We start from the raw sequence: 25,481 nt of genomic DNA on the forward strand, positions 1-25,481 counted from the left end.
TTTTGTTTCTGTTTGTGAAGTATTAATGCCAAAATGGTTTCCCCATGTGGACCAACAACATTGCTAAGTATGAAGACATCAAGCATCAAAGCCAGGGAGCTTATCTACCCTTGTGTAACGATTAGAAATTAAGCCCTGGAATTCCCAATGAAAAGAAAACTCATAAAAATGAATGTCAGGGAGGAATCTGAAAACAGACAAGAGCAAATCTTTGAATAAGACTGAAAAACAGGGATACATCAGTAGCTGGATGACTATCAATCACTGCTGTTTTTCATCAAACACATCAAAGATAAGAGGCTGAGATATTTACATGGGTAAAAATTATTCTCGATGAGGATAGATGGTTAAAACAGTTGTGTGTATGTGTGTGTTAGGATTCAAATAAAATTAGTTTCTACTGTGCTTTATGTTATACACATGGGACATGCGATCTCCAACCCATAAAGCCTTAGGGAGAAGTGACAGTAAAGCTTTGTACAGTCCATACTTGCACTTCCAACATCACTTCTTTGATATTTTGTTTAACACAAAACCATCCATGAGCTTGGTTCTAGCAGTTTCCAAACAATCCTACTCCAAGTGCACTGATTGTCCTATCGCAGGCAATAGAAACTATAGCTACTGGCTCCCTCATAACGCCTACAGTAGCCACAGTCTGCATTGCAGACCATGGTTTTCACTTGGCTCAGATAAATTCTGTTTTTCTAAAGTGCTGAGTCAGGGCCACCTCTGCTGGAGCATCTATTTTATTATTGAATTTTCCCTGCACACATCCATGAGGTGATTTGTTGTGGCAAGCTCGATTGAAAGTAGCAGCCTTAGGTAGTTTTGAGGTGGGTATGGGATGCCCTTTCTATCAGCAGCAGCAGACACCTAAGGAGAGATGGGATCTCCCTTTAGGTATTAAGTCTTCTGGGTCTATCATTTAAACTGTGTGAAGCAATGTTATGTACACCTACAGGATGGACAAGAAACAGTCCTCAACATTAAAAGAAGGCACTGCAAAAAAAATTTTTTCAATCAGCTTCTCAATGTGAGCAATGTTGTTCGACGTGAACACATAATCTACTAAAGTTACTACAGTTTTGGTCATTTCACGAGAGAGTTCTGTATTTTTGTCTTCTCTTTTCACTGAAAATCAAAATGTGACAGCAGTGGTCTAGCTGCAAATTGGATCAAACCACACCCGAACGGTACTACTGGAATGAATTGGGTGCCTTTGCGTTTTGGAATCAAGTGACAAAATCAAGGTAAAGGAGTAAATTTGGCTCCTGTACCTTTCCCATAATAAAAACAGAGCTTTAACCGTGCAGTAATACAGAAATTTCATACATCTGAAATCCCAATAAAGCTGTTCTCATTTACATGTTTTTCTTTTTCTGTTGTCAGACAATGGAACAAGTATGAAATAGTGACTGAAACGCAGCCCATTAAGACTACATGTTAACCAGAAGTCACTTCCAAGCCATTTCCAAGCTGCTGCTCTGCACTACTAAAATCGTGATTCTATAACCGCGATGCCATCTGACAAAAACATCATACACATAAGTTAAAGACAACAGCTGTGCTATGATTTCGGCTATATTCACTTGTAAAATGATAACTCTGAGAGAAAGTCAGAAGCTCATTCACATCTGTGTCAGCTGCCACACAGTCAATTGAATGAGACGCATAGAAGGGTCTGTCTGCAAAGGGAAGGCCTGACCTCACGCTTGCAGTACTCTACTGGCAACTCTCTTCTAGGGAAAGTTGTATAAGTTTGTCCAAAAAGTCACTAGATTTGTCACTAGGTGCTTTTGTGAAGAAAAGTCACTAAAAGGGTGTGAAAAGTCAGTAAATCTAGTGACAAAAGCTCTAAATTAGCAACACTGCCTGTAAACACCCCCCTGATGATGCAATAGAAACTTTAAGCCAATTCATTTTGAAAGAGCAACGGCCAAGGTTGTAACTTCAGCACTTAGTCACGTGGCATTCAGCTGACCAACTTTATCAATCAGGCAGTCAGTCAGTCAGTCACAGACATTCATGATTATAGGGCTGGCTCGATTGTTGTAGTCAAGCCTAAAAGTAAGACAACTTTTAAATGTTATTTTCCTGTAAAATAAATAACTAATAATTCTAAGAGCTTGACAGTTCTGTAATCATCCTTGTCATGAAGGAAGCTTCCAGCTGGGAGTTGAAAAATTATCTCTCAGCTGAAGCATCTCAATCTATCATGATTGACTACTTACTCCTCTCCAATCCATTCCATAGAGATTTATGGCCCAGTTGAGTGGACTGGCTGCCGGGCAATTACTGTCAAGTGGATCCTATTGCACCTCTTTGTCACTCTAATACTAGAAATTTGGTTCTCATTAGATGAATGTCAAATGGAATTAGGTTCTTCATTTATTTTGTGCAAAACTGCATTGCCCTCTAAGCTTATCTCTGGCAACTTTCTTTCCCGTAGCTACTGGTCCGCTCACCTGCTTTCAGGATGACAAAACAGCCATGACAGAGGAAGAAAATACCTTGCTTGAAGTACTTGAATTAAGATATTTGAAAAATGAATGAACCATACTGAAATGCACGGTGCTGGGAAAAAGAGAAATAAACAATCCAAATGAAAAGATATAAATTAAAGTTTGTAATTATGCTATGTCCATGTGAGTCACACTGAGAGATGTGATGAATCATCGGCAGAAGTTGCGGACAGGAAGCAGAGTTGCTGTCTCCTCATCACAGTTGAGGAGCATGACCTGCAGCTAGGCCTATCAGTGAAGTGTGTGCATGTGTTCCACTGAAACCCCAACAAAACATCAATACTTGTGATATCCTGATAACTACAGTATAAAGAGGCACACCATGGAGCTCAATTACGATCTATAATCCCTGTCAAATGGCATCCCCCTTTGGCATGTTGCACTACTTGCAGAGCGAGACAGCAGGCCACAACAAAGAAACCAGCCTGGACAGTGATGTGTCCTTGTGAGAGACTAATGACTGCGTTTAGCATGTAGTGTGTATATGAGACAATGCATCCTGTGTTTATGTGTGTGTGACATTAGCCAGTTCCACTCAGGAGGGGCAGCACGCCAGTGTGTTGGTTGTGCCAAGCCAGTGTAGCGAACCACAACCACAACACATGCTTAGGGACTATCACCCTGCTACAGGGAGAAAGGCAGGAAGAGAGCATTAAAAATGTGGTGGATGAACAGTGTTCAATGTAGAAATTATGTAGAGCCGGACTACACACCTGTGTGTGTTAGTTTGTTTGTTAAAGTTCAAATTGTAAATTCTTGGTATATGTGTATTTTCTTGTCTGTCAGTGTGTGTTTTTGTGTACATTTCTGCAGGCACCCTCACTGCCAGATTATTGACAGCATCACGGAAATTACCCGACTCCTCATTTCTGTTTCAGTGCCAGGTCTGAAAAAGCCTAAGCCCCACTCTACGCTGAAGCTGAATACCCAAAAAACAGGCATATGCACACTCAAACACAGGTCAGCAACTCATCACAACTCATCGCACAATTTTGGGTCGACTTGAGCCATTGTAAGACTCAATTCAAACAGAAAAAAAGGAAATCAAACATAATTCCCAGGTGTATGATCTTATCTTCCTGCCTGGGCCATTGGTTAACACTGAAATAAACACACATACAAACAGGCCATTGTACATAAACTATTTGGAACTATACAAGCAATTATTTGTGCTGAGAGTTGAGAGGCATGTAATCAGTGGGACACACGTGCGGAGGAGAAGGAGGCGATAGGACAAACAGATAAGATGGAAGGAAGAAAAGTGAAGGAAAAATGAAAGGAATGAGAAAAAGACTTACAAAAATAAGTGAGAAAAATTGACTGACTTATTGAAAAGAGTAAATACTAGTGGTTTATGTAGTGAGACAAGCAAAACGACAGAGATGGCCTTCATTGAAAAAGGTTGCCAGAGTCAGCTCTCTTCACAATGTTGCCTCCAGCAACAACTCAACAGCTGTCACAGCTGAACTTTCTGGCAGCGACAATATGGCCACAGATGGGGTTCATGGCATTACTCTTATACGGCACTGTCATCCAACCTGCCCCAAGCTGTATCACTAAAGGATTTGAATTTTTTTTCAAGCAAGGATTGTAGGAAAATCAGTATGTCACATGAGAGCTGATTCCTTTCCAGTAAAACAATTCAGAGCTTCAAATTTAGGTAAAGATGACAGCACATGTGATTAAACATTGTGTAACGTGTTTTGTGCAAAATGTGGAATATTTGAACAAGGCAATTACATCTCTGCCACTCTCAGAAGTTTCTCTCTAACCTCACAACCTCCAAAAATTCTAAATGAAATATTCAAAGTCAAAAGTGAAGAACTCAAAATGAAAACTGTCGGATCTAGTCAAGCGACAAGGTTTCAGAAAGGTAATCAAGAATACAGGAGGCAGAGAAATAGAACATAAACAAGGGGATGATCTTTTACTTTTTCCCCACGGAGCTCCCAATTTAAGCTGAAGCCACTCTGTACCTGAGATGAGATGAGATGAGATGGAATCTCGCTACTGTTCATATGGGACTATGAGTCATTACCAGCACATTGGTTTTAGAATCAAACAGTTGCGACAGCAAATCAGGGGAACAAAACCACAAGGATTCAGCAGCTCAGTTGAAATGCAGTGTGCAATTAACTTTATAATCAGTTTATAAATGAGGTCTAACCAGCCGCAATCTCTGGAGTGTGTGAGTGTGTGTATTTGTATGCAGGTGGAGGAGTGCATTTGTTTACTCTGCGTGAATATACACACATTTTCATTATGGAGTGAAGTCACATATTAAAAAAAAAAAAGGGGGATTTGTAATCCATATGTCGAAAAATCTAATAACCATGGAATCTGGATATAAATAGTAATGAATATATCACAATCTACATTAAGTCTGGAAATGAGAGCGCTATACAAACATCAACTTCTTTTTTTTCCAAACAGGTATTTACAGTCGATGTGTATTAATACTTTTAATAGAAGAGTGTGTGTATATGAGATTTACGTGTGCAGGTCATGATGTGAAACACAGAAGAGCAGAAGGAGAGCGAGACAGAGATGAAAAAAAGAAAAGAAACTAGGGAGTGCTGTGTTAGTTTGGAAAATAGGGCATTTTTCCAACATAGAATGATTTATTGAGATGAGCTAAAATAGTTTTGCATATGTGAAAGGACAGACTAAAAGCATTTGCCAATACATTAGACAGACGATGGGTGTAGTTACAAAGCTTGACGCTGTATCCTCCCTCTGAGATGGTTTTAAATAGCTTTTAATCAGGCAGCCTGAGATAGTCCGCAAAGTGAAATGAGTACGCTCATCTGATACGCGTGTGTGCACATGCATGTGGTTTAGGTTTAGCAGGTTTGTCTCCTGAGAGAACTCACTCTCTCTCTCACAGAAATCCACAAATGTCTTCTGTTCTCTTTCGCTCTCTCCACATAGTCTGTCCATTTGTCTGCCCGTGTCCATTTGATCAGGTGATCAGTTCAGAGGATAAATATATTCTCCACAGAAGGTAGCTGAACACTGAGCTTGTCAGCCGTAGACCGTCTGACGTTTGAAAATGGCTCAGAGCTTAGCCAGAGTTTAGCCAGAAAATTACTTACTTACTTAAAAATGTTGGTGAATTACACTGCTTAACGCAATTGAAAGTTTTGATAAGTAATTATTCTTTTTCTGGGTTTTCTCACTTTTGTTTTTTCCTTGTCCAAGTAGCCAGCACTGCTATCACAGCGAAACGCCATTATGCTGCACTGTCAAATAAATACTTTGTTTTAAAAAAGTGCTTTAGATGGTGTATGCTCCACTCTGTGGAAAACTGCTGATTATACCTACATGCAAAGGCGATGCTGATTGGAAAACAATTCAGTTCCAGTCACCTCACTTTATATTCTAATCTAATAAACATTAATGATGAGATTTCCATCAATGGTTACCATGAAAGCTTGTCATTAGGTTGTTATTAGCAGTAACAGCTGACAACTCCTGATATTGTATGCATACTGTAAACTAAGAACTTAGCATAGTCCAAAGCAGTGATCAAGCTGCCAGAGCTTGTCTTAAAGTTCCAAAAATGATTCAGAACCAAAAAAAAAACCATAATTACAAATTTTAACAGTGTGGCCTATGGCCTGGTGTGACGTAAATGTACAAATGAAATTAGAAAGGATATTCGAGAGAGAGACAGACAAAATGTCCCAGAGGTTCTCAGAAAATGAAAAACGAAATATCATTATCCAGGATCTCACATGGGAAAAACATACATTTCCTTTTTCATTTTCAGAGCTGATGGTTTATCGTTAGTCACAATTTGTGACATATGATAAAAATCTAATTTAACTATGCATAAGCAATATCGGTCTCTTTGTTTTCCAATGCAGCAGGGGCTTTCTGGGCTTTATATTAGACTGAAATTAAAGCAGAGCTAATGTCATCTCATTTCTGAAACTTCAGAACTAGACACTTTTAAATAGTAATGTACACAACACATACCTTATATGTAGATAACTGATTACATTTTTAATGGCTTGCTGATTCTTAATATTCATATTTGATTTAAAGGCTGAATGACTAAAATACGAGTTCAGTAAGCTATTCACTCATGTTTCTACCATGTAGAAAGTCCGAGGCTGGTTTCTCTGAACACAGACCAAGAAGACTGTTGGATATGGAGACGAATGAAGGGCAGAAGTGATAGATGACACTAATATAATCATATAACAGAGAGGAGACAGACTGTAGAAAGATACACTATCAGACAAAAAGGTGGGAAGAGTGTGGACTGGACCAGACTAATTGTCACTATGTAGTATTACAGAGGGGAGCAGCGATTGAGAGCCCTAATGGAACAACACACACATCCTCCCTGGAGGGGCCACTTAAACAAAGGGAGGTGTGTGAATGTGTAAGTGACCACTAGCCAGATAATGATGACCCATAATGCATTTTGTGGCGGCACGTGCTATGGGCTCTCTTAACAATAAGACCACACATGTGGTTGGGAGGGATAGAGTGGATGGGCAAACAAATATGAGGGAAGGCAGAAAGAGAAGAGAGGCACAAAAGGACAAGGGGGGGGTGGTGGAGAGAGCATGTTTGTGTCAGAAAATGAGACAGGCAATGAGGTAATGAGCAATGGTAAAAGAGAAAGAGGGAGAAAGACAGTAGGTAGAAGAGAAAAGCGAGACAGAGAGTAGAGGGAGAAAGAGAGAGAGCAAGAGAGAGTTACATTCTTACCATGTCAATGAGGCTTTCTTGGATCCGGTTCAGCGTGGTTCTCAGTCTGCTGCTTATAAGGCCAAGACCCGATGACTCATACTGTAGAATAGATACATATATGCACACACAGTTAGTGTCAGCACCGTGCACAAACACCTTCCTCTATGAGAACACACTTTAGCAGAGTGTGAAAGCACACACACACATACACAAGGCAAAATCTGCTCTCATCTCACTTAGTCGGAGACAAGAGAATGTTTACTTTCTGCTTCTAGCCGACTCTAATCCAAAAGAGGGAAGAGTAACTGGGAGGAACACACATCAGACAAACACACCAGCTACAGTAGGTGACAGACGAGAGGTAAAAGAGGAGCGGGGAGACGGTGAAAGCAAACATCTAAATGCCTCTGAAATCACTTTCAGATGTGCTTGAGGTCACTTGAGGAAGCAAATCACATTCAGCTTAAGAGCTTCAAATCAACCACACCACAAGTGTTGACTAGTAGTTTGGACACACAAGGCGAGTACGACCCTGTGCATTTAGTCAAAACACTTCTAGGTCTACTCTTACCAAGCAAGCAGGGCCCACTACCCTTGCAGTGCCCACCTCTTTGCCACCATGAGAGGGCAAAGATGGGCTTGGGGCAGGCTATGGAGGACAGAATGGACAGCAGGAAAGAAAAACAAGAAGCAAAAGTTCAAATCAAAAAACTAACACCATTGAAAAAGTATTACAGAATTGAAAAAAAATGCATAAAAAAAGAGGCAAACAAAGAAACAGAATTAGATTAATGGAAGTAATGAGTGGAATTACTCTTGTACATGTCTTAACTATTCTTGCCTCACATTTAAATGGTCTTTAAGTTAAGAGCCACAGCAAAACTCAGAAACTGCTGATCAGCAAGGTTTGGTAAGAGAATAGCCAAATATTGTTGAACCTTGTTACTAGGATACATGGTAGCTTCCTTATTTGACAGTACCTCTAGTTTTGTAGTGTCATATGTCCACACATTAACCTTTACTTGTTCCAAACGTGAAACATTCTTTCAGGTGCACAATGGACTTGCTACTGATCGAGATATTTATTTCAGAAAGGGACCAACTGCTTTCCCAAGGGTTATACAAATTCATTTACGGAGTATGGTCAATTTCAATATAAGCATTCAAATTTACATCCATTTATAAAAGAAGAAAAAAAAAAAAAGATGAGACAATACAATAGCTGCTTCAGTCTATGTCCATGTAGTATGTAGCGGTCCGCCACTTACTGTGCACTGCACAGATGTGCCCATGGTTAAAGGGTAAAACAATAACAAATAAACACATTATCTAAAGCATGCAATTGAAATGCATTATGGGAAATGTAGGATCCACTGAATTTGGAGCGTTTTGACCAATAATAGAGATTAAAAATCAGGATATCTCACATCTGCTGCTTTGGTCTTGAATATTCTTTCTCAAATCTGTTTCTTTTGAGTCCTCCAACTTTAGGGCAGTGCAATATTAAATTGCCCCGTCAGGTGCAGCTTCAATTTGCTGGCCCTCATCCTAAAGGAGTTAAACAGCTTTGGATTAGAGGAGGAAATTGTAACTCCAGCTTTAAGATCACCTGGCTATTAGTGAAGCATCAGTACGTTAGATTTTAGTCTTAATTCAGCCTTGTTCAATCATTTGAAAGAGGATAGAATGCATTTGCGCTGGGTGTGGATGATGTTTTATTTTATTACAGGTTACAGGTGACTCTGTTGGTATAAACACTCTGACTTGCACATGTTAATGCAAGATGAATAGCACCCAGTGTGAAGATCTGCCTGTCGGAGTCAGGAGTCAAGAATTAAAAAGAACTATTTATTGCTTTATGCTCATTTTTCAGAGAAGCCATCTATTCAAGTGTCTTTCCTGATCTGTTTTCTCTCTCTCTCTCTCTCTCTCTCTTCAGCTTGGTCTCAGCACCTGTTTCCCTCTTCAGTGTTCTGGTAGCCAGCCTCCCTCCTCCCTGCTTTCTGCCATAATATTGCTAACCAGAGTGACACAGTACATACTCCTCCCTCTTTATCTTCTGTGCATCCTTCAGTTCGCATCTCTCTGTCTTGCCCTCTTTTCCTCATTATATCATTCTTCTGTCTCATCCTAGAAAGACACCCAGGTGAAATATCCAAGTTATTCCCACAGGGCACTGCTTTCCATAATTTTGAAACATTAACCAATTTTCCAAAAATGTGTTTGAAAATATGCCTCTCCCAGTCCCAACAGCTGAAAGCCTGGTTATCAATGGCGATGGAGAATCTGTGCGCACGGCACATAATGCATCTTTAACACATGTGTGACAGATCAAATACTGCAGCTTGACTTGACAGGCCCAATATACACACATTATGGGGGTATTTACCCTTTTGAATATAAATGTCACCCAATACTCTGCAAGTAGAGAAGTCAAGCAGCTCCATCTTGATTCCAGTGGTATAAAGAGAGCGGAGCCTAGGTCATAATACCAGCATATGTGCACAGCAATATCTAGTAGTTTTTTAAAGATTAATTGGGGCATTAGCATTTTACTATAGGTGTCTCTTTGAGTGAGACCATTAATGAAAAGGGTGGGTTCATGAAACAACGACTAATGAGAATTAGAGGTACAGAGGGAAAAAAAACAGAAAGTGAGTTTCAGAGGGATACAGACAGAGAGATAGAGTGGCATGGGAGTTGTGACAGGAAAAAAAGCAGGAGGGATGACAGACCAGTGATGCCATGTGAAAGGAGCAGAGCATGTAAGATTAAGGACATTGGCACAAAAGATGAAAAAGAAGAAGGGGTGGAGGGAGCAGGCTTGTCTGAGAAAAATGACATACAGTATACAGTGGTTGGAAAAGTTTGGGTAGCCCTGGTAATTCCTGTTACTGTGAATAGTTAAGCAAGTAAAAGAAAACCTGATTTCCAAAGGGCATAAAGTTTAAGACGACAGATTTCTTCAAAATAAGTGTATCACAGTTATATATAGTATCACAGCTTGTAAAGAGTCTTTCAATTCTTGTTTGGGGGATCTTCGCCCATTCTTCCTTGCAAAGGGCTTCTACTTCTTTGAGAGTCTTCGGCCATCTTGCATGCACTGCTCTTTTGATGTTTATCCACAGATTTTCAATGACGTTTAGGTGTGAGGGCCATGGCAAAACCTTCAGCTTGTGCCTCTTGAGGTAGTCGTTGTGGATTTTGAGGTGTGTTTAGGATCCGGATCCTATTGTAGAAGCCATCTTCTTTTTATCTTCAGCTTTTTAATGATGGTCTGATGTTTATTCCCAGGAATTTTCTGATATCTAATTTAATTCCATTCCTTCCTCTACCAGTGAAATGTCCTCTGTGCCACTGGCTGCAACACAAGCCCAGAGAATGGTCGATACACCCCCATGTGTAAGAGTTTGAGAGAGGTTCTTTTGATGAAATTCTGCATCCTTTTTTCTCCAAACACACCTTTGCTCATTGCAGCCAAAAAGTTCTTCAAAACTTCATCAGTCCACAGGACTTGTTTCAAAAATGCCTCAGGCTTGTTTAGATGTTCTTCTGATGCTAAATTTTGTGGTGAGGATGCAGACAAGGTTTTGTTCTGATGACTCTTCCATCAAGGTCATATTGTGCAGGTGTCGCTACACAGTAGAACAGTGCACCACCACTCCAGAGTCTGCCAAATCTTCCTGTGGGTTTTCTGCAGTCAAATGGGGGTTTGATTGCCTTTTTTTTAAAATTTTCTTGGTCTTCCAGACCTCAACTTGACCTCCACCGTTCCTGTTAACTGCCATTTCTTATTTACATTATGAACTGAGGAAACTGCTACCTGAAAACCCTTGGCTATCTTCTTATAGCCGTCTCCCGCTTTGTGGGCATCTATTATTTTAATGTGTGCTAGGCAGCTGCTTAGAGGAGCCCATGGCTGCTGATTGTTGGGACAAGGTTTGGGGTGTCAAAGTATTTATAAAGCTTTGAAATTTGCATCACTTGGCCCTTCCTGACGATGATTGTGAACAAGCCATAGCCCAAACAAGCAAATTAAGGTCTGAGACCTCGGTAAAAGTTATGTGAGAGCTCAAATCTTTTGGGGTGCTCAAACTTTTGTATGGTGCTCCTTTCCTTTTTTCACTCTAAACTTGTACAAAACAAAAATAATTCACTAATCTTGCTTAAAAAGTTGAACGTTTCACCTTAACTTTATGCCTTTTGGAGATCTATTCATCTTCTATTGAATTAACTATTCACAGTAACGTAAATTTTGACCAGGGACGCCCGAACGTTTTCATGCCACTATATGTGTAATGGAAAAGAGAGTTTAAGAGAAGTTTAGTGCCATGGAGAAAGACTGATATGAATAGAGGCATGAAGACAGAAAGAAAAACACTCACATATTGTTCATGGACCCAGAGTGGTCAGTTTGAGGCACATGAGAAAAGAGACCTCCTTAAAAGCTGACAACTAGTAACTAGTGTGTCACTTTCCTTCATCTCCCCATGATGCGCACACACAAATACGCCAATAATCTGTATTGAAGCAGCCCCTGCAAAGCGCTCATCCTCTTTATCTCTTCCACCTCAATGGGACAGAAGTCATTTTACTGCTATCATTACCACTTCCCTGAGGTTGATAGTGACACAAAGGCAGTTTTCTTTTTTTTGAGGCAGAGTATAAATGCCATGATAATCTGTAGATGAAGTGGTGGAGACTAGGCTCTCAGACTGTAAGCTATCACTCAACTGGAATTTTTACTTTGAAACAGATAGCAAGAGAAAAGATGGAAGCAATGGTTTTCCCCCGTCACACAGTATATCATGTAATAGACATAAAAAATGAAAAAAATAAAAATAAAAATAAAAATCCATCTTTAGAAATAATAAATCCAGGCAATTTTCTAAAGCACCATGCCACTGATTCGCTGATTAATTGTGGTGTAGAGCTATCGCACAAGCTCACAAGCTCACATTTCTTTATTTTTAGTAGAACTGTAAAGGATGACACACACCATTGCAATACAGTGCACATCATTGGCATTGGCAGTCAGAGTGCAGAAAAACTGGGGATGTTACTGTTCATTGCTGGCACCTTAAACCTCTATGCCACCAAGCCAGCCCAATTGTTTTCTATGTAAACACACAGTGGCAGCATCTTGATGTTTGTAGATGCGTCGGGGTACACCAGAATTTCCCAGCATCAGCACACGTCAATTCTCCAGAAAAGCAGAAATTTTAAAACATTTACTGTATTTCCTCAAATAGTGACTGGGGCCTTTATGTACCTCAACTGTAGAGGGCGAGAGGCCTTTATTAGAGGCAGGCCTTTATTTCTAATTCCCTCTATTTGATAAGTATAATTGGTCAGATTTTAGTATGAAGCCTAATGTTGATCTGTTCCTGTTTACCCGGTTAAAGTGTCTGCATTAGAGTGTTAATACAAACTCAACATTTCCTTTAACCATTTCAAATTAAAAGCCCTCTAACATTACAGTGTACAGAAGCCCTTTATTTCTCAACAAGGCTTTTATTGTGTAACATTTGCAGGCATACCATATGCAACAACAGCCGGATGTGATTAAAGGATGAAAAAGCAAATTAGTTCCGAATGAATGATTCAAATGCTATCAATGTCTCAGTTTGAAAACAAAGTGTTGAAAACAGGATGATTAAATTGTTGAATTTATTCAATTATAGTAGTAGAAATGTACATAATGCTTAACTGGCTTGTACATTATATGACAGGCAGTAGGGGTGTATTCCACCTTGTTTTTTTCCCTGGCCTGTATTTGGGGCCGGCTTTTATTTGTTTGTGTCAACCACGCCACCAGCCATTATCGGAGGGCCAGCTTTTAAGTGACTACCACTTTTGATTTGAGGAAACACAGTAATTTACTTACCAAATAGCCACACAACAGCTTACATAGTGTGACTGCTAGTTCTGTCTGCACAATCCGTAGGCTAGAGTGTTTTAGAGATGTCAAATCATAAATAACGCCACATGACGTGGTCAGTATGTTTTTTATTGAAGGTTATAAATTCTGTGTATTTTACAGTATGGTAACAGTTGAGAGAGTCACGAATGTAAAAAGTGCCATAGCCGACATCAGAACAGTCACAAAGAAATATCAAAATTGGTTCAGTCATAAGATTTTGCTGGAAATCTAGTATGTGTTGTTTTGCCTCTTAGGATTTAGTTTTTGCTCTTCGGCATAAATAAAAAGCACGCTATCAAATAGAATTGATCAGAAATACTTTACCATGTCATTGCGCCCAAAGAAGGTGTACACAGCGTACAGGTAATAGTCGAAGAGCTGTGACACACAGTGGATGACATCGAAGGCAATCGGCTTCAGAATGTTCATCATCTGCATGTATTTTCCTGTATGAAAAACACACAAATGCACAATAGTTACCAGAAATTTGGGTTTGTTGGCTTTATGTAACTCTGATTATAAACCAGAGTGTGACACATATGGCGTGTTTTTTTTTTTTAAATTGAGTATCAGTTTACAATTGATGGAATGGTTCTTTTCTTAAATAAATCTTGTAAGAGATTAAAAGAGTAAGTAAAACTACCGTAAGTTTATCACAGTGGAACCAAGTCCTTTGGGGAGGAGCACAATGCATTTGCATACACTTGAGGGCAAGGATTTAATTTAACAGGGAGGTAATAAAAGCATTAAGTACAGAGTTATGGGGGTGTAACAACGTTACCATTGACTCAGAACTGATGAAGGAGGGGGGAAAGAAGAAATAAATTCAATCTAGCTGGTTTTGCTGCTGAGACAGCACTATTTCTCTAACACTCGTTTTTCACACCCTTTGTCTTGAATTCTGCAATAAGAACTATCTAACTCCATCAAAGAGCTGCACAGACTGAAGTGGAAGTGATTATTTGGGATCAAACTTTGGCTTTTTCTTGACTGATGTTTTACACATTGCTCTTAATAAATGTTATTTATTGTGCAAAAAAAAGACAAAGTATGAACAGAGAAGGGACAGACATTTTTACTGAAACAACTTGTCGTATCCAGAAATAATTTATTGTGTGGAATGTTAAGAATCTGTATCAGCCTGAGTTATTAAATGAATTCAAGTAGTAAATGCTCTATTCAGCCACAGGATGACTCAGAAAAGATAAATGCCTACTCCTATTCCTTTTCACACATGAAAATCACATCAAGAGGGTCACATCACCCTAGGGCACGCTTTTGGAAGGATGGGACCCGATGTCTTAACAGCCATGTCACAAAGACGTGTAAGCACCTCTTTGGAAACGAAAGGTCAGAGCTCAGGGCAAAGGCTAACCATTATTAGCGCAGCTCAGTCACACCTGAGGATCCTAACCACAATGAGCTGCTAGCTTAATTGGTGAGTAAATGGAAATCTCAGCAGGCCAGAGAGGACACCAACTGTGGCTGAAACTGGGCTGCTCTCAAAGAGAGGTAGGTGGTAGAGTGTATGTGTGTGTGCGTTTGTGGGGGACTCACCAACAAGCCGGATGACATTGAGGGTGGTGTTGGTGAGGATTGGTGCATTGGTTTTATTAAGGTTGTAGTCAGACTTTTTCTTGCTTCTTATGGTCTCTCGGGACACACTAATGTGTGGTTGTGAAAGAGAAAGTAGAGCAGAATCATGAGAATAGAAACCCCTCAGTAATATACATTAACAACACTAATCCTCTGCAATGATTGGACAAGCTCAAAACCTTAGTGCGGGCCAAACTCTTGTAATTGATCAATCAGAACCCATTACACAATGCAGGAGACACAGAAGGACCCCAGTGGTAAAGTCTGTGAACTGGTGATACTGGAACACCAGACCCCTGACACTGATCATCGAGCCATATGGGCCAACAATCATTACGTGGTCCCTGGTAATTTCGGGATGTGATCATGAGACCCATTCAATAATTAACCATTAGTGATTCCTGCTTATAAAAATAAGAAATTAGCTTTTTACTGACTATAGGCTAATGTCAGGTTAATGCACATGGGGAAAAGGAATAGGAAATGTGGTGAGGGTTAAAGCAAAAATATCAAGCATGCCAGAACGTGAAATAATGAGACAACACTGAGCACAAACATCACAATACCATTAGTAAGGCACTGTACATTACATGGCAGGAAATGATCATTATAACAATGCCTCTGTAATGACGAGCTGCTGAATAAGTAATAATATTGTGTTTCTTGTTTCCTGTACAAATCCTGTGTAAAACACATCAATTTGAGAGGGAGACCTAATAATTACAGCTATAACATGCTAAGATGGTTATTGTTTGCACAAATTATACACCCCTAAGAATTCAGCACTGCTAATAAAATAGACAAAATACAAAATCTTCCTCAGCTGCATTAAAATTTCTCTTTAAAATGAACATTAATCCTTTTACATGAGATGCAGAGGGGCACATGATATTAAACAGTGCCTAATCTTTCAATAATCACCAATCACGTAGGCAGAGGTGGGAAAAAGAAGAGAACTTTTCATTGGTAGACAAAAAGCTTTATACAAGCTTTCTGCCTCCTTAGCAGGGTTAGGCAGAAGTGAGCTAAAATTATCGTTACTAAATGCATATAAAGTAGGTTAATGCATGACTTCATATCATTTTAGAACCTCCTTTAAAAAGATTCAAAGACAGATCATTTTATTTTGTGTGTGTGAATAATGTGAAAGGTTCACTTTCTTTCATAAATCTGAAGGGGAGCAGAATTGATGGACACCTGGATATACCACATAACTTCACTTGTCATCCTCTGATCTGTGTGATTTCAGAGTGGTGTAAAACAACCTGACTTGGAACTGACCTCTTGAGAGGGGCATCACCTGTCTGCTCATCCACGTAGTCCTGCTTGAGCTCCTCAGGGACATCACTGTCGCTGTCGTAATCCTGATACACACTCTTCTCCAGCTCGTCAGACTCATACTTGAGTAATGGTGGAAGAGAAAGATCAGATGTTGGTCGCAGAAAATTATGCTCAAAGCGCCAATGCGAAGAAGAAATACAGTACAGATGAAGTGAGAAAAAAGGATGAAAACAAGGCAAACATTGGTATAATATGCAGTGGAACTTTCATCACATCACAAGTTGTGGAAGACAAGTGTGAAAAAATTTGATGCCATGGGGAAATTATGTCACTGCTGCTGATCAGATAACACACTTCAATGAAAGTTCGATGAAGATTTTAAAATAACACAAAATACAAACTGGCTACTCATAAAGAAAACCATGTAAAACCAAATAGTGTTAAAGGGCTGTGATTAAAATATCTAAAAGCTGATTGAAAAAAAAAGAAAAAGTAACAACTGCATCTTTCAGCCCTGATGGGTGTATAACCATGAAGCAACTGGCTAAAATGAGAAAAGCAGAAAATTCATTAATCTTTCAGAGGAGAATTCATGTAAAGCCTTGAACTAGGACAATATTTTCTTTGTCCTTAACTGTAATCTTAGGTAACACAACAGCCATATAGAAAGGATTACAAACTTAAGAGTAAGCCAAGCTAGGGCTTCAGTAGGCTTCGTGTTAGATATTGCTTTTGATGTTGAGCCTGACAGGAAAATATTTCCATATAAAAAAAAAAAAAGAAAAAAAAAAGGATGATGTGTCAGGGTGTCGGTGCACGTGTGAGCAGACTTGAAAGTCTCGTCAAGGAACAGGACGACTACTGACTTGAGATTAGCATTGCTTGTAACTGTACCTTGCTAGTTCACATACTATAGGATGTTTATCAATTGTCTTGCTCCTTCTTAACCACATATTAGTAGTAGCAACGGTACACGCGATGCCCATTGTGTTTTCACATTTGCCTGGCTAGAAGCGCTTGCCTTAATTTGGTGGACAAGTAAAAAAGCCTACACTCCCTCCATCCCCAAGGCAAGCTAGGCCGGTCTTCTGGTTTAAAGATGCAGTTGCACAAAGCATACTGATAGATGTAAGGTAAAACTATTTCTCTTCTCTGTCAATTATGTATGGTGTCAAAGTGGTAGGCCTAGTAGTTTTACTGGACAACATAGTCTGCCTGTAAAACTGAAAGGCACCATACTTAGCAGTAAAACATTTTTTTTTAAAGATGAAGTGCTGCCTATTTATATTCAACATAAAACACTATAGAAGATGTGTTTCTAAGAAAAAAATGTTTCCAGTATTGGAGAGCTGGATATTAACTACGCCATTAAAATAGCATACTAGTGAGTATTCCTTTGCTGAGGAAATTTATTGAATCCTGATGGATGAAGAGTGAAAAAAATCATAGAAAAATGACTCCATGACAAAGATGCTACATTATTACATTCAGCTCCACTCTCAAGTTTATCATTGGCCCTGTGCTGGAGCTGCCAACAGATTCACTTGCTATTTAACAGCTTATATTAAGTGTCAGACAATGCATCAAAGTGCTGAAAATAATCATGGCAGGTTCTGTACTGCAAACTGTTATGCGAGCACCAACTGGAAGCATGTGTTTGCAACTGCATTTCTTTAGCACTTACCCCGTTAGATGCCAGCACATCCTCTGTCTCCTCCTCTTTGTGCTCGATGTGCATCTCAAAAGGGTTTCCCTCCTGAAGATACTGCTGGAACAGTAACAGCTCCTCCTGGGCCAAGGCGGTTGAGGACACGGCCTGTCTGCTCGGGGAAACGGATGGAGAGCGACACTGGCCCATGAACTTAAACTCCTGGATTAGAGAAGATGGGACAGAGAGACACTTTGAAAGACAACAGATGTAGGTTTGTTTTTGGTGAAGATGAGACAGATAAAACAGAAAATGGAAAAAAGAGGTTTGTATTTAATTTAAAATAATGTATTAATAATAATAATTTCAGAACTTGAGCATTTCAAATATTGACCTGTTCTATGAACCATACTATCTCACAAAAAGTTGAAGGGATGTCTGTAAGAAACTGCTGCACCCAAAGATGCAAGTTTAAATAATCTTGTAACAACAAAGCCAAGCATTACATTGCCTGTGTACCATAAAGTAATGCAGACATACAAAATTCTCATGCCACTTATTCCGAAGATTCTTTTGCAAGTGTGTTTGTTGCACAACGTACCCAAGCAAGACAGACATGAAGGGAAATACAAGATGTATGAAAATGAAAAAAACAGACTTTAAATTAACTCCATTTATCTTCCTGACATTTCTGTCTTTCCATTTATCTTTTCTGCTTCTATCTGAAGTGAGCTGAGTGAGTTTTAACCACACTGATCTTTTCTTTCATTTGGTTACACTATATATCCATTAGACATCTATAGGATTTTTGGTGCTGTTTGTGCATGATCTACATTGGGCTCAAGGTTTTATTTTTTAACCGTTGCTTATGAGTGTGGGAAATAAAACCCTCTAACATACACGCCACAAGGGACAGCAGCCGTTTTATCTTCATCTATGCTATATACTGTGCAGTGAACTTCACTTCTTTTATCTTGATACACAGACTGAGACACCTACATACACACACACAGAAATCATTGAGCAGAATCTCCTGTTTCTCATATCCTTATGCAAATTTTAAAGTGGAGGGGGGTGCGTTGAATGACAATGTGGAATAAATGAATGCTACCATGCTTCGCTTTACTGCCCCAGTGATGTGATTCTTACTCACATGGAGCTGGGCGATGTTAAAGTTAGACTTGACAGGACACAGCTCCCATGTTTCATTTTCCAGAAACATCCTTAGCTCTTCCAGCCGTGCCCTGTGGGGACAGATTATAAAAAAAAGAAGTAAAAAATAAGAGGAACTAGTCAACATTAATGACTTCATGCCATTTCGTACATTTAACCAGCTCCCATGATCTGAGATTCCATATTAAATGTGCTGAAATAAACAAAGCCTGCAAATGTCACTGATGTGAAATGATTTCTTATTCAGTGGAGAGGTGTGTGTGTGTGTGTGTGTGTGTGTGTGTGTGTGTGTGTGTGCTTGAGTGTGTGTGCTTGAGTGTATGTGCGTGTCTGTTTGTGTGTGCACGTGAGTGTGTGTGTGCGTGTGTGTGTGTGTATCATGTTTCCATGTTAACTGTGGTCACAGCTCAAGACAGACACCCTGGTGCTCACCCGCTAGGTCAATATCAGGTCTTTCTGTGTGAAATGTCAGAGCAATGTTGACTTCAAACACTGATGCACCACTTGTTATTTGTCTTAAAGTTGTTTGAAGTGAAAGAATGTGGAACAGGTGACAGACAGAAAATTCGTGGTTGAATTCAACATACAGTAGCTTATTAAATAAACTACATTTAAACAGTCGATTCTGCAAACATTGGCTCCATTTTCCTACAGCTATATTTCTCAAATATAAAGCATTGAGAATAAAATGACAGCAAAACAAAACATCACTCAGAGAAAATTAGTTAGGAAAAGAAAACAAAAAAAAAAAGATATTACCAGTGGCAAAGCCTTTAGATATTTATCCTTTCCTTGCCCTCACAATGTCATTCTGTCCTTTGCACCTGCAGGCCAACAGTACCCCCGCCCCCATGACTGACTGTGTTGCTGAAGGCAGCTGACAGACAAATACAAGCATGAGCCAGTCAAAGTTCCATGATGGGTAATCTCTTTGGGGATGACACCCAGATGCAAAATGAATCAAACCTAATGTAAAGATGATGCACACTGGAAGCCTCCTGGCCAGCAGTGCAGATGTGTGTGTGTAAGTGAGATTATGTGTGGAGGGATTAATAATGTGCCTTCGTAATGCTGCTGTATGACCACCCACTCTTCTTCTAATCACAATCACTGATCAATGCAAATCACCTGTAGAGTTGTGCTGCTGTCTTGTGTTAAAGGAGGTGGCCTTGCATATTCATGTGGTTGGCAGGTGGGGGTATGTAATCAAACACAGTGATCCTGTCAGCTCAGTGAATGAACAGAAATGTCACATGATCAGGTAGAAGCAATGGAAACATCTTACCTGTGATAGTTTTTAAAGTAGTTGATACTCTGGCGTTTGATAGACTCCTGCAGGACCTCTGACTTGCTGCCACAGAACTCCTCACCCACCTGCATCAACCTGAAAGAGAGGGTTGAATGGAATAAATGGTGAAAGAGACAATGATGAAGGAGGGAGATGGAGAGGGATGAAGTAAGAAAGAGTGATTTTTTGAGACAATGGTACTATTCTTTATGAATAAATAAAGAAAATATAAATATATGCAATGAATCTACATGGTAAAAATAAATCCCCAGAAGCTGTCCTAATGAGCCCAATGAGTGGTGTTTTATGGCGTATGTTGCCTTGAGTTTCGAATAATCAAGACGCCTTTGTTTCTGACAGCAAGCCAAATGGCTCACTATTATGAGTGCAGTTATTTGATAGAGCATGTAGTGAGATAACGCACTGTAAGGAGAACAAGTGTACATACACACAGTGAGGCAAACAGTGCAAATTAGGACTACTCTCATTAAAGTAGTGATTTGATTAATCAATTTCCCCACGTCTATCTATATGAGTAAAGTGATAAAGTTAAATGTGATTCTGAATTAACCAATTGTTTTTTTGCAGTCAAAAATGTAAAATTGATTTTCTAAATTTGTTGTTCATATTATTTTATCACTCACTAAAGAAAAAAAATCTGAAATCTTTGGGGATATATCAAAAACAGCCCTTTATCCTCGTAGACTGTGACGGAATTTTGTGTGTTTGTAAAACAGCTGAGCTAGCAGCGTCACAGAGACACAATGTAAATAGACTTTGTCTGGTAACTGTAACTTGCCAGTAAAGGGACAGAGAGTGTACTGTTAGCAGTGGTGCTGAAGAAGGCATGCACAACTTTGCACCCAAAGTAAGCGATCTATGACGACCCTTTAACATTTTTAGGTACATTGTCAAGCTGATCAACCTACTACAGCTGACTAGGCAAACAGCTGTTTCACTATATGAAATGATGATCTTATCTGCAGATCAGCAAACACTAAATGTAAATTTCTCCCTTTTGGTTATTGATTTGGGTCATATGACCTCAAACTGACACAACAGATTACAGTATATGATGTCACAAATAATTACACATAATTTCAGGTTGACTAATACATAGCATTAGCAGATAATATACATCCCGTAAATCGTGAGGTGGAGCCGCCGCGGATTGGACTTGTTCCAGCACATCACCCAACAGCTCATCGCTGGTTTGTGGTTTGTCCCTCCGTGGACCACTGTCCAAGGTACTCACCACTGCTGACCGGGAGCATCCGATGAGCCTTGCTGTTTTGGAGATGCTCCGACTCAGTCATCTGGCCGTAATGATTTGGTCCTTGTCAAAGTCTTTACACCTACCATTTCTCCCACATCCAACATGTTGACTATGGGAACCAACTGTTCACTTAATGTCTAATATATCCCAGACCTTGACATGTGCCTTTGTTACGAGATAATTAATGTTATTCCCTTAATTCTGTAAGTGGTCATAATGTTTAGTTTATCGTTGTGCACTCCCATACACAGCACCTTGGGGCTGAGCAATGCACAGCTTAACCACAGTTCAAGAAACGTGATAAAGGTGTGTACACTTACTACTTGGTGTCTACTAATGCAAATTAAACTGGAGTATCACAGTATTTTAATCAGGTAACATAATGAGAATGTGTTGTTTAAATGTGTTTGGACATGCATGATATTTTCAGTTTGTTGATGTACCTGTAAGCAAAGCCAATTAGGACTTAATACTGGGCATGGGATTATGTGTGTTTGTGTGCAAGTGTGTTTGCATAATTCGAGTCAGTTAGTGAGTAAGTGACTGTGCGAATGAGTACTACGAATCACACGTAAAGCAAAAAGAGAGAGACTGCGTGTGAAAGTAGATAATCCTGAAAAAGACATGTTACCCAGCAGTCACTTCTAAGCCATTTCCAAGCTGCTGCTCTGCATACCTAAAATCCAGATTTTATAATCGCGATGTCGTCTGACAAAATCACCATACACATAGGTCAAACACAATGGCTTTGCTGTGATTTCGGCCATATTTACTTGTAAAATGATAACTCTGAGAGAAAGTTAGAAGCTCATTCACATCTGTGTCAGCTGCCGAGCGGTCTACTGAATGAGACACATAGAGAGGTGTGCGTGTGGAGGGAAAGCCAGACCTCGAGTACGCGGCGCAATACTGGCAACTTCCTTCTACAGAAAGTAGAAAACGTTTGTCCAAAAAGTCACTAGATTTGTCGCTAGGTGCTCTTGTGAAGAAAAGTTGCTAAAAGGAGTGTGTATAGTGGGTAAATCTAGCAACAAAGGTGCTAAGTTGGCAACACTGCATGTAAACGCCCCCCTGATGACACAATATAAACTGTTTGCAGCAATTCATTCAAGAACAACGGCCAATGTTGTATCTTCTGCCCTTAGTCGTGCAACATTCAGGTGACCAATAGTGTAAGTTTATCACTCACTCACTCACTCACTCACTCACTCACTCACTCACTCACTCACTCACTCACTCACTCACTCACTCACTCACTCACTCACTCACTCACTCACATTTACAGGGCTGGCTCCGCTGTTCTGCTCCAGCCAAAAAAGGCAACAATAAGACAGAGATAGCAAGATGAACAAGGAAACAAGGAATGAGTTGGCTGCTCTGGCTATGCAGTGTACCTGCTGATGACATCCAGTACTACTATGAAATCGTCATATTTGAAGTTAGACATGTCTGTCCCCAGGATGTAGGCCTTCACTTTCAACTGGACATCCTGAGATGAGAGAAAAGAAGAAAAGATAAATGAGAGACAGGGTGATTTGTGGAAGGGAAATTAGTGATTAAGCAATTCTGAGTTGAGCAGAAATCTGAGAGAAAATATATGAAAAGAAAACTCAGAGCAGAAAGGAAGCCAGAGACATGCCTCAGAGAGAAAGACAGAGAAATAGGGAATTACACTCTTCTCTACAAACCTGCCAGATCCGTGTGAGTCCATGCTCCAGTTTCTTCTTTACATAGCTGCGGTCCACCACCAACTCATCAGACTCTGCTGCTGGTACATCGTCTAGGAATATTCAAACAAGACACACAGATGGATTCAAAATCTCATGGACTGATAAAATTCCCTGTCTTCTTGTCCATCTCATTTATATATTGTTTGGCTCTGTTCTTTCTACACGACACAATTAAATTATTTGCCTATTTTGAAGGGCAAAAGAATGGATGCATGTGCAGCCTGAATCCAGACAAAAGTAAAAAGAGACTATTGGTATGGTTGATCAAGAAGCAAATTTATATATAGTTAGATCCATAAGTATTTAAACAGTGACACAATTTTTGTAATTTTGCCTCTGTACACCACCACATTGGATGTGAAACGAAGCCATCAAGATGTGATTGAAGTGTAGACTTTAACTCAAGGGGTTTAATAAAAAAATATCACATTAACTGTTTAGGAATAACAGCCATTTTTATAAATAGTCCCTCATTTTCAGAGGCTCAAAAGTAATTGGACAATTGACTGACAATTGGTTTCATGGCCAGGTGTGGCCTGTTCCTTTTTTTTTTCCATGACAAATTAAGCAGATAAAAAGGTCTGGAGTTGATTCCAAGTGTTGAATTTGAATTTGGTAGCTGTTCATGGGAACTCTTAATATGCGGTCCAAAGATCAACAAATTGGTACAGTCTTAAAAAGAAGGAATACACTGGCGAAGTCAGCAACACCAAAAGGCCTGAAGGACCACCAAAGACAACTAAAGTGAATGATGGCAGAATTATTTCCTTGGTGAAGAAAAACCCCTTCACAACATCTGGCCAGGTCAAGAACACTCTTGAGGAAGCAAACCTCTTGTAACACTCAAGAACAGCAAGGCCAGATTAGATTTTAGCAGAAAACATCTAGAAAAAACCTGCCCAGTTCTGGAACAAGATTCTTTGGACAGATGAAACCAAGATTAACTTGAATGATGAGAAGAGAACAGTATGGAGAAGGAAAGGAACAGTTCATGATCCAAAGCATACCACATCATCTGTCAAACATGGTGGAGGCAGTTTTACGGCATGGTCATGTATGACTGCCAATGGAACTGGGTCACTGGTGTTTATTGATGATGTGACTGCTGATAGAAGTAGCAGGATGAACTCTGAAGTTTAAAGGGCTATTCTATCTGCTCAGATTCAGCCAAATGCTACGAAACTGATAGGACAGTGCTTCACAGTACAGACGGTTAATGACCCAAAACATACTGTGAAAGCAACCTAAGAGCTGCTCAAGACAAAGAAATTGATTTTTTTTTTTTTTAAATTATGTGATATTTTTGTTAAACAACTTGAATTAAAGCTGAAAATCTACACTTCAGTCACATCTTGGTGGCTTTGTTTCAAATCTATTGTGGTGGTGTAGAGGCAAAATTAAAAAAAAAAAAAAAAAAAAAATTGTCACTGTCCAAATACTTATGGATCTAATTGCATATCCTTTCGACAATGGTCAATCACACCAGCTGCGATGCCTGTCAACATGTTGATGCTCTGACCTTTAAGTACTCAGTAGTCATTACTACATTATTACATGAGTACTTAGTACTCATGAGTCAGACCATACCCATCTTGAATGGTTGTGACACTATTTTGTTGACAAAATTTGTCCACAGATAGACAGACATACAATATAAATACCTGGCAAAGTACTGAAAACCGCTTCTGTGGTAGTTTCTGCTACATTAGGTGTCTTCAGGACCACATTTTGCCATGATGACACTAGAGATGGGCGTGATTTTGTAATCATGGTAAAATTTGGTCCTGGAGAGACCTACTGTAGCAGGAACTACCTAAAAGGTGGTTTGAGTAGTTTGCTTTTGGCAGGTGTCTGTCTGTCTGTCTGTCTATGGACAGATTTTGTCAACACAATAACATCACGATGGGTATGGTTCAACTCATGGGTACTCATGTAATAATGTAGTAATGACTACTGAGTACTCATGGGTTGGAACGTCAACATGTTGACAGGCGTCGCGGCTGGTGTGATCCCATTGCAAGATGGTGTTTAGTTAATGTTTAAGTTTGTTTTCATATTTTTTCTGTCTTTTGTTATTGCTCATTATATTAATAGAAAACCCCCCCTTAAAACAAATGAGTGCCACAGTTTTTACCTTAAAAAATTGAGGCCTTCCTTCCTACAGAGAGAGCCTCAATCCTGGTTCTCTCTGTAGTTAGGAAGGCGTCCCCACCCACTGCAGCTCCCTGATAACCAACTTAATCGTTGATGAATAACATTCAGAACATTGCCTGATACAGTATAACACCTCTAACGAAAAGTCGAAATAAATAATCACGACAGTTTCTAAGTAAG

At 39.6% G+C, this 25,481-nt stretch overlaps 1 protein-coding gene across 4 annotated transcripts in view; it reads right to left on the reverse strand.

Moving 5' to 3' along the window:
• vps50 (VPS50 EARP/GARPII complex subunit) overlaps positions 1 to 25,481 on the reverse strand; it is a 97,517-nt gene that overhangs the window by 19,787 nt on the left and 52,249 nt on the right. For 2 of the 4 annotated variants that reach the window (XM_040122249.1, XM_040122247.1), the window contains 9 exons: positions 23,106 to 23,197; positions 22,812 to 22,906; positions 20,139 to 20,237; positions 18,834 to 18,924; positions 17,717 to 17,932; positions 16,033 to 16,151; positions 14,713 to 14,819; positions 13,480 to 13,601; positions 7,251 to 7,331 (listed from right to left, as the gene is read on the reverse strand). In XM_040122249.1, coding sequence (XP_039978183.1) covers positions 7,251 to 7,331; positions 13,480 to 13,601; positions 14,713 to 14,819; positions 16,033 to 16,151; positions 17,717 to 17,932; positions 18,834 to 18,924; positions 20,139 to 20,237; positions 22,812 to 22,906; positions 23,106 to 23,197 — 1,022 coding nt within the window. Of the gene's footprint in view, positions 1 to 7,250; positions 7,332 to 7,803; positions 7,882 to 13,479; positions 13,602 to 14,712; positions 14,820 to 16,032; positions 16,152 to 17,716; positions 17,933 to 18,833; positions 18,925 to 20,138; positions 20,238 to 22,811; positions 22,907 to 23,105; positions 23,198 to 25,481 lie in introns of all 4 variants that reach the window. The other 2 variants (XM_040122250.1, XM_040122248.1) reach the window with 2 other exon arrangements.

Source organism: Xiphias gladius, chromosome 24, assembly GCF_016859285.1.
Source record: "Xiphias gladius isolate SHS-SW01 ecotype Sanya breed wild chromosome 24, ASM1685928v1, whole genome shotgun sequence".
Classification (NCBI taxonomy): Eukaryota; Metazoa; Chordata; class Actinopteri; order Istiophoriformes; family Xiphiidae; genus Xiphias; species Xiphias gladius.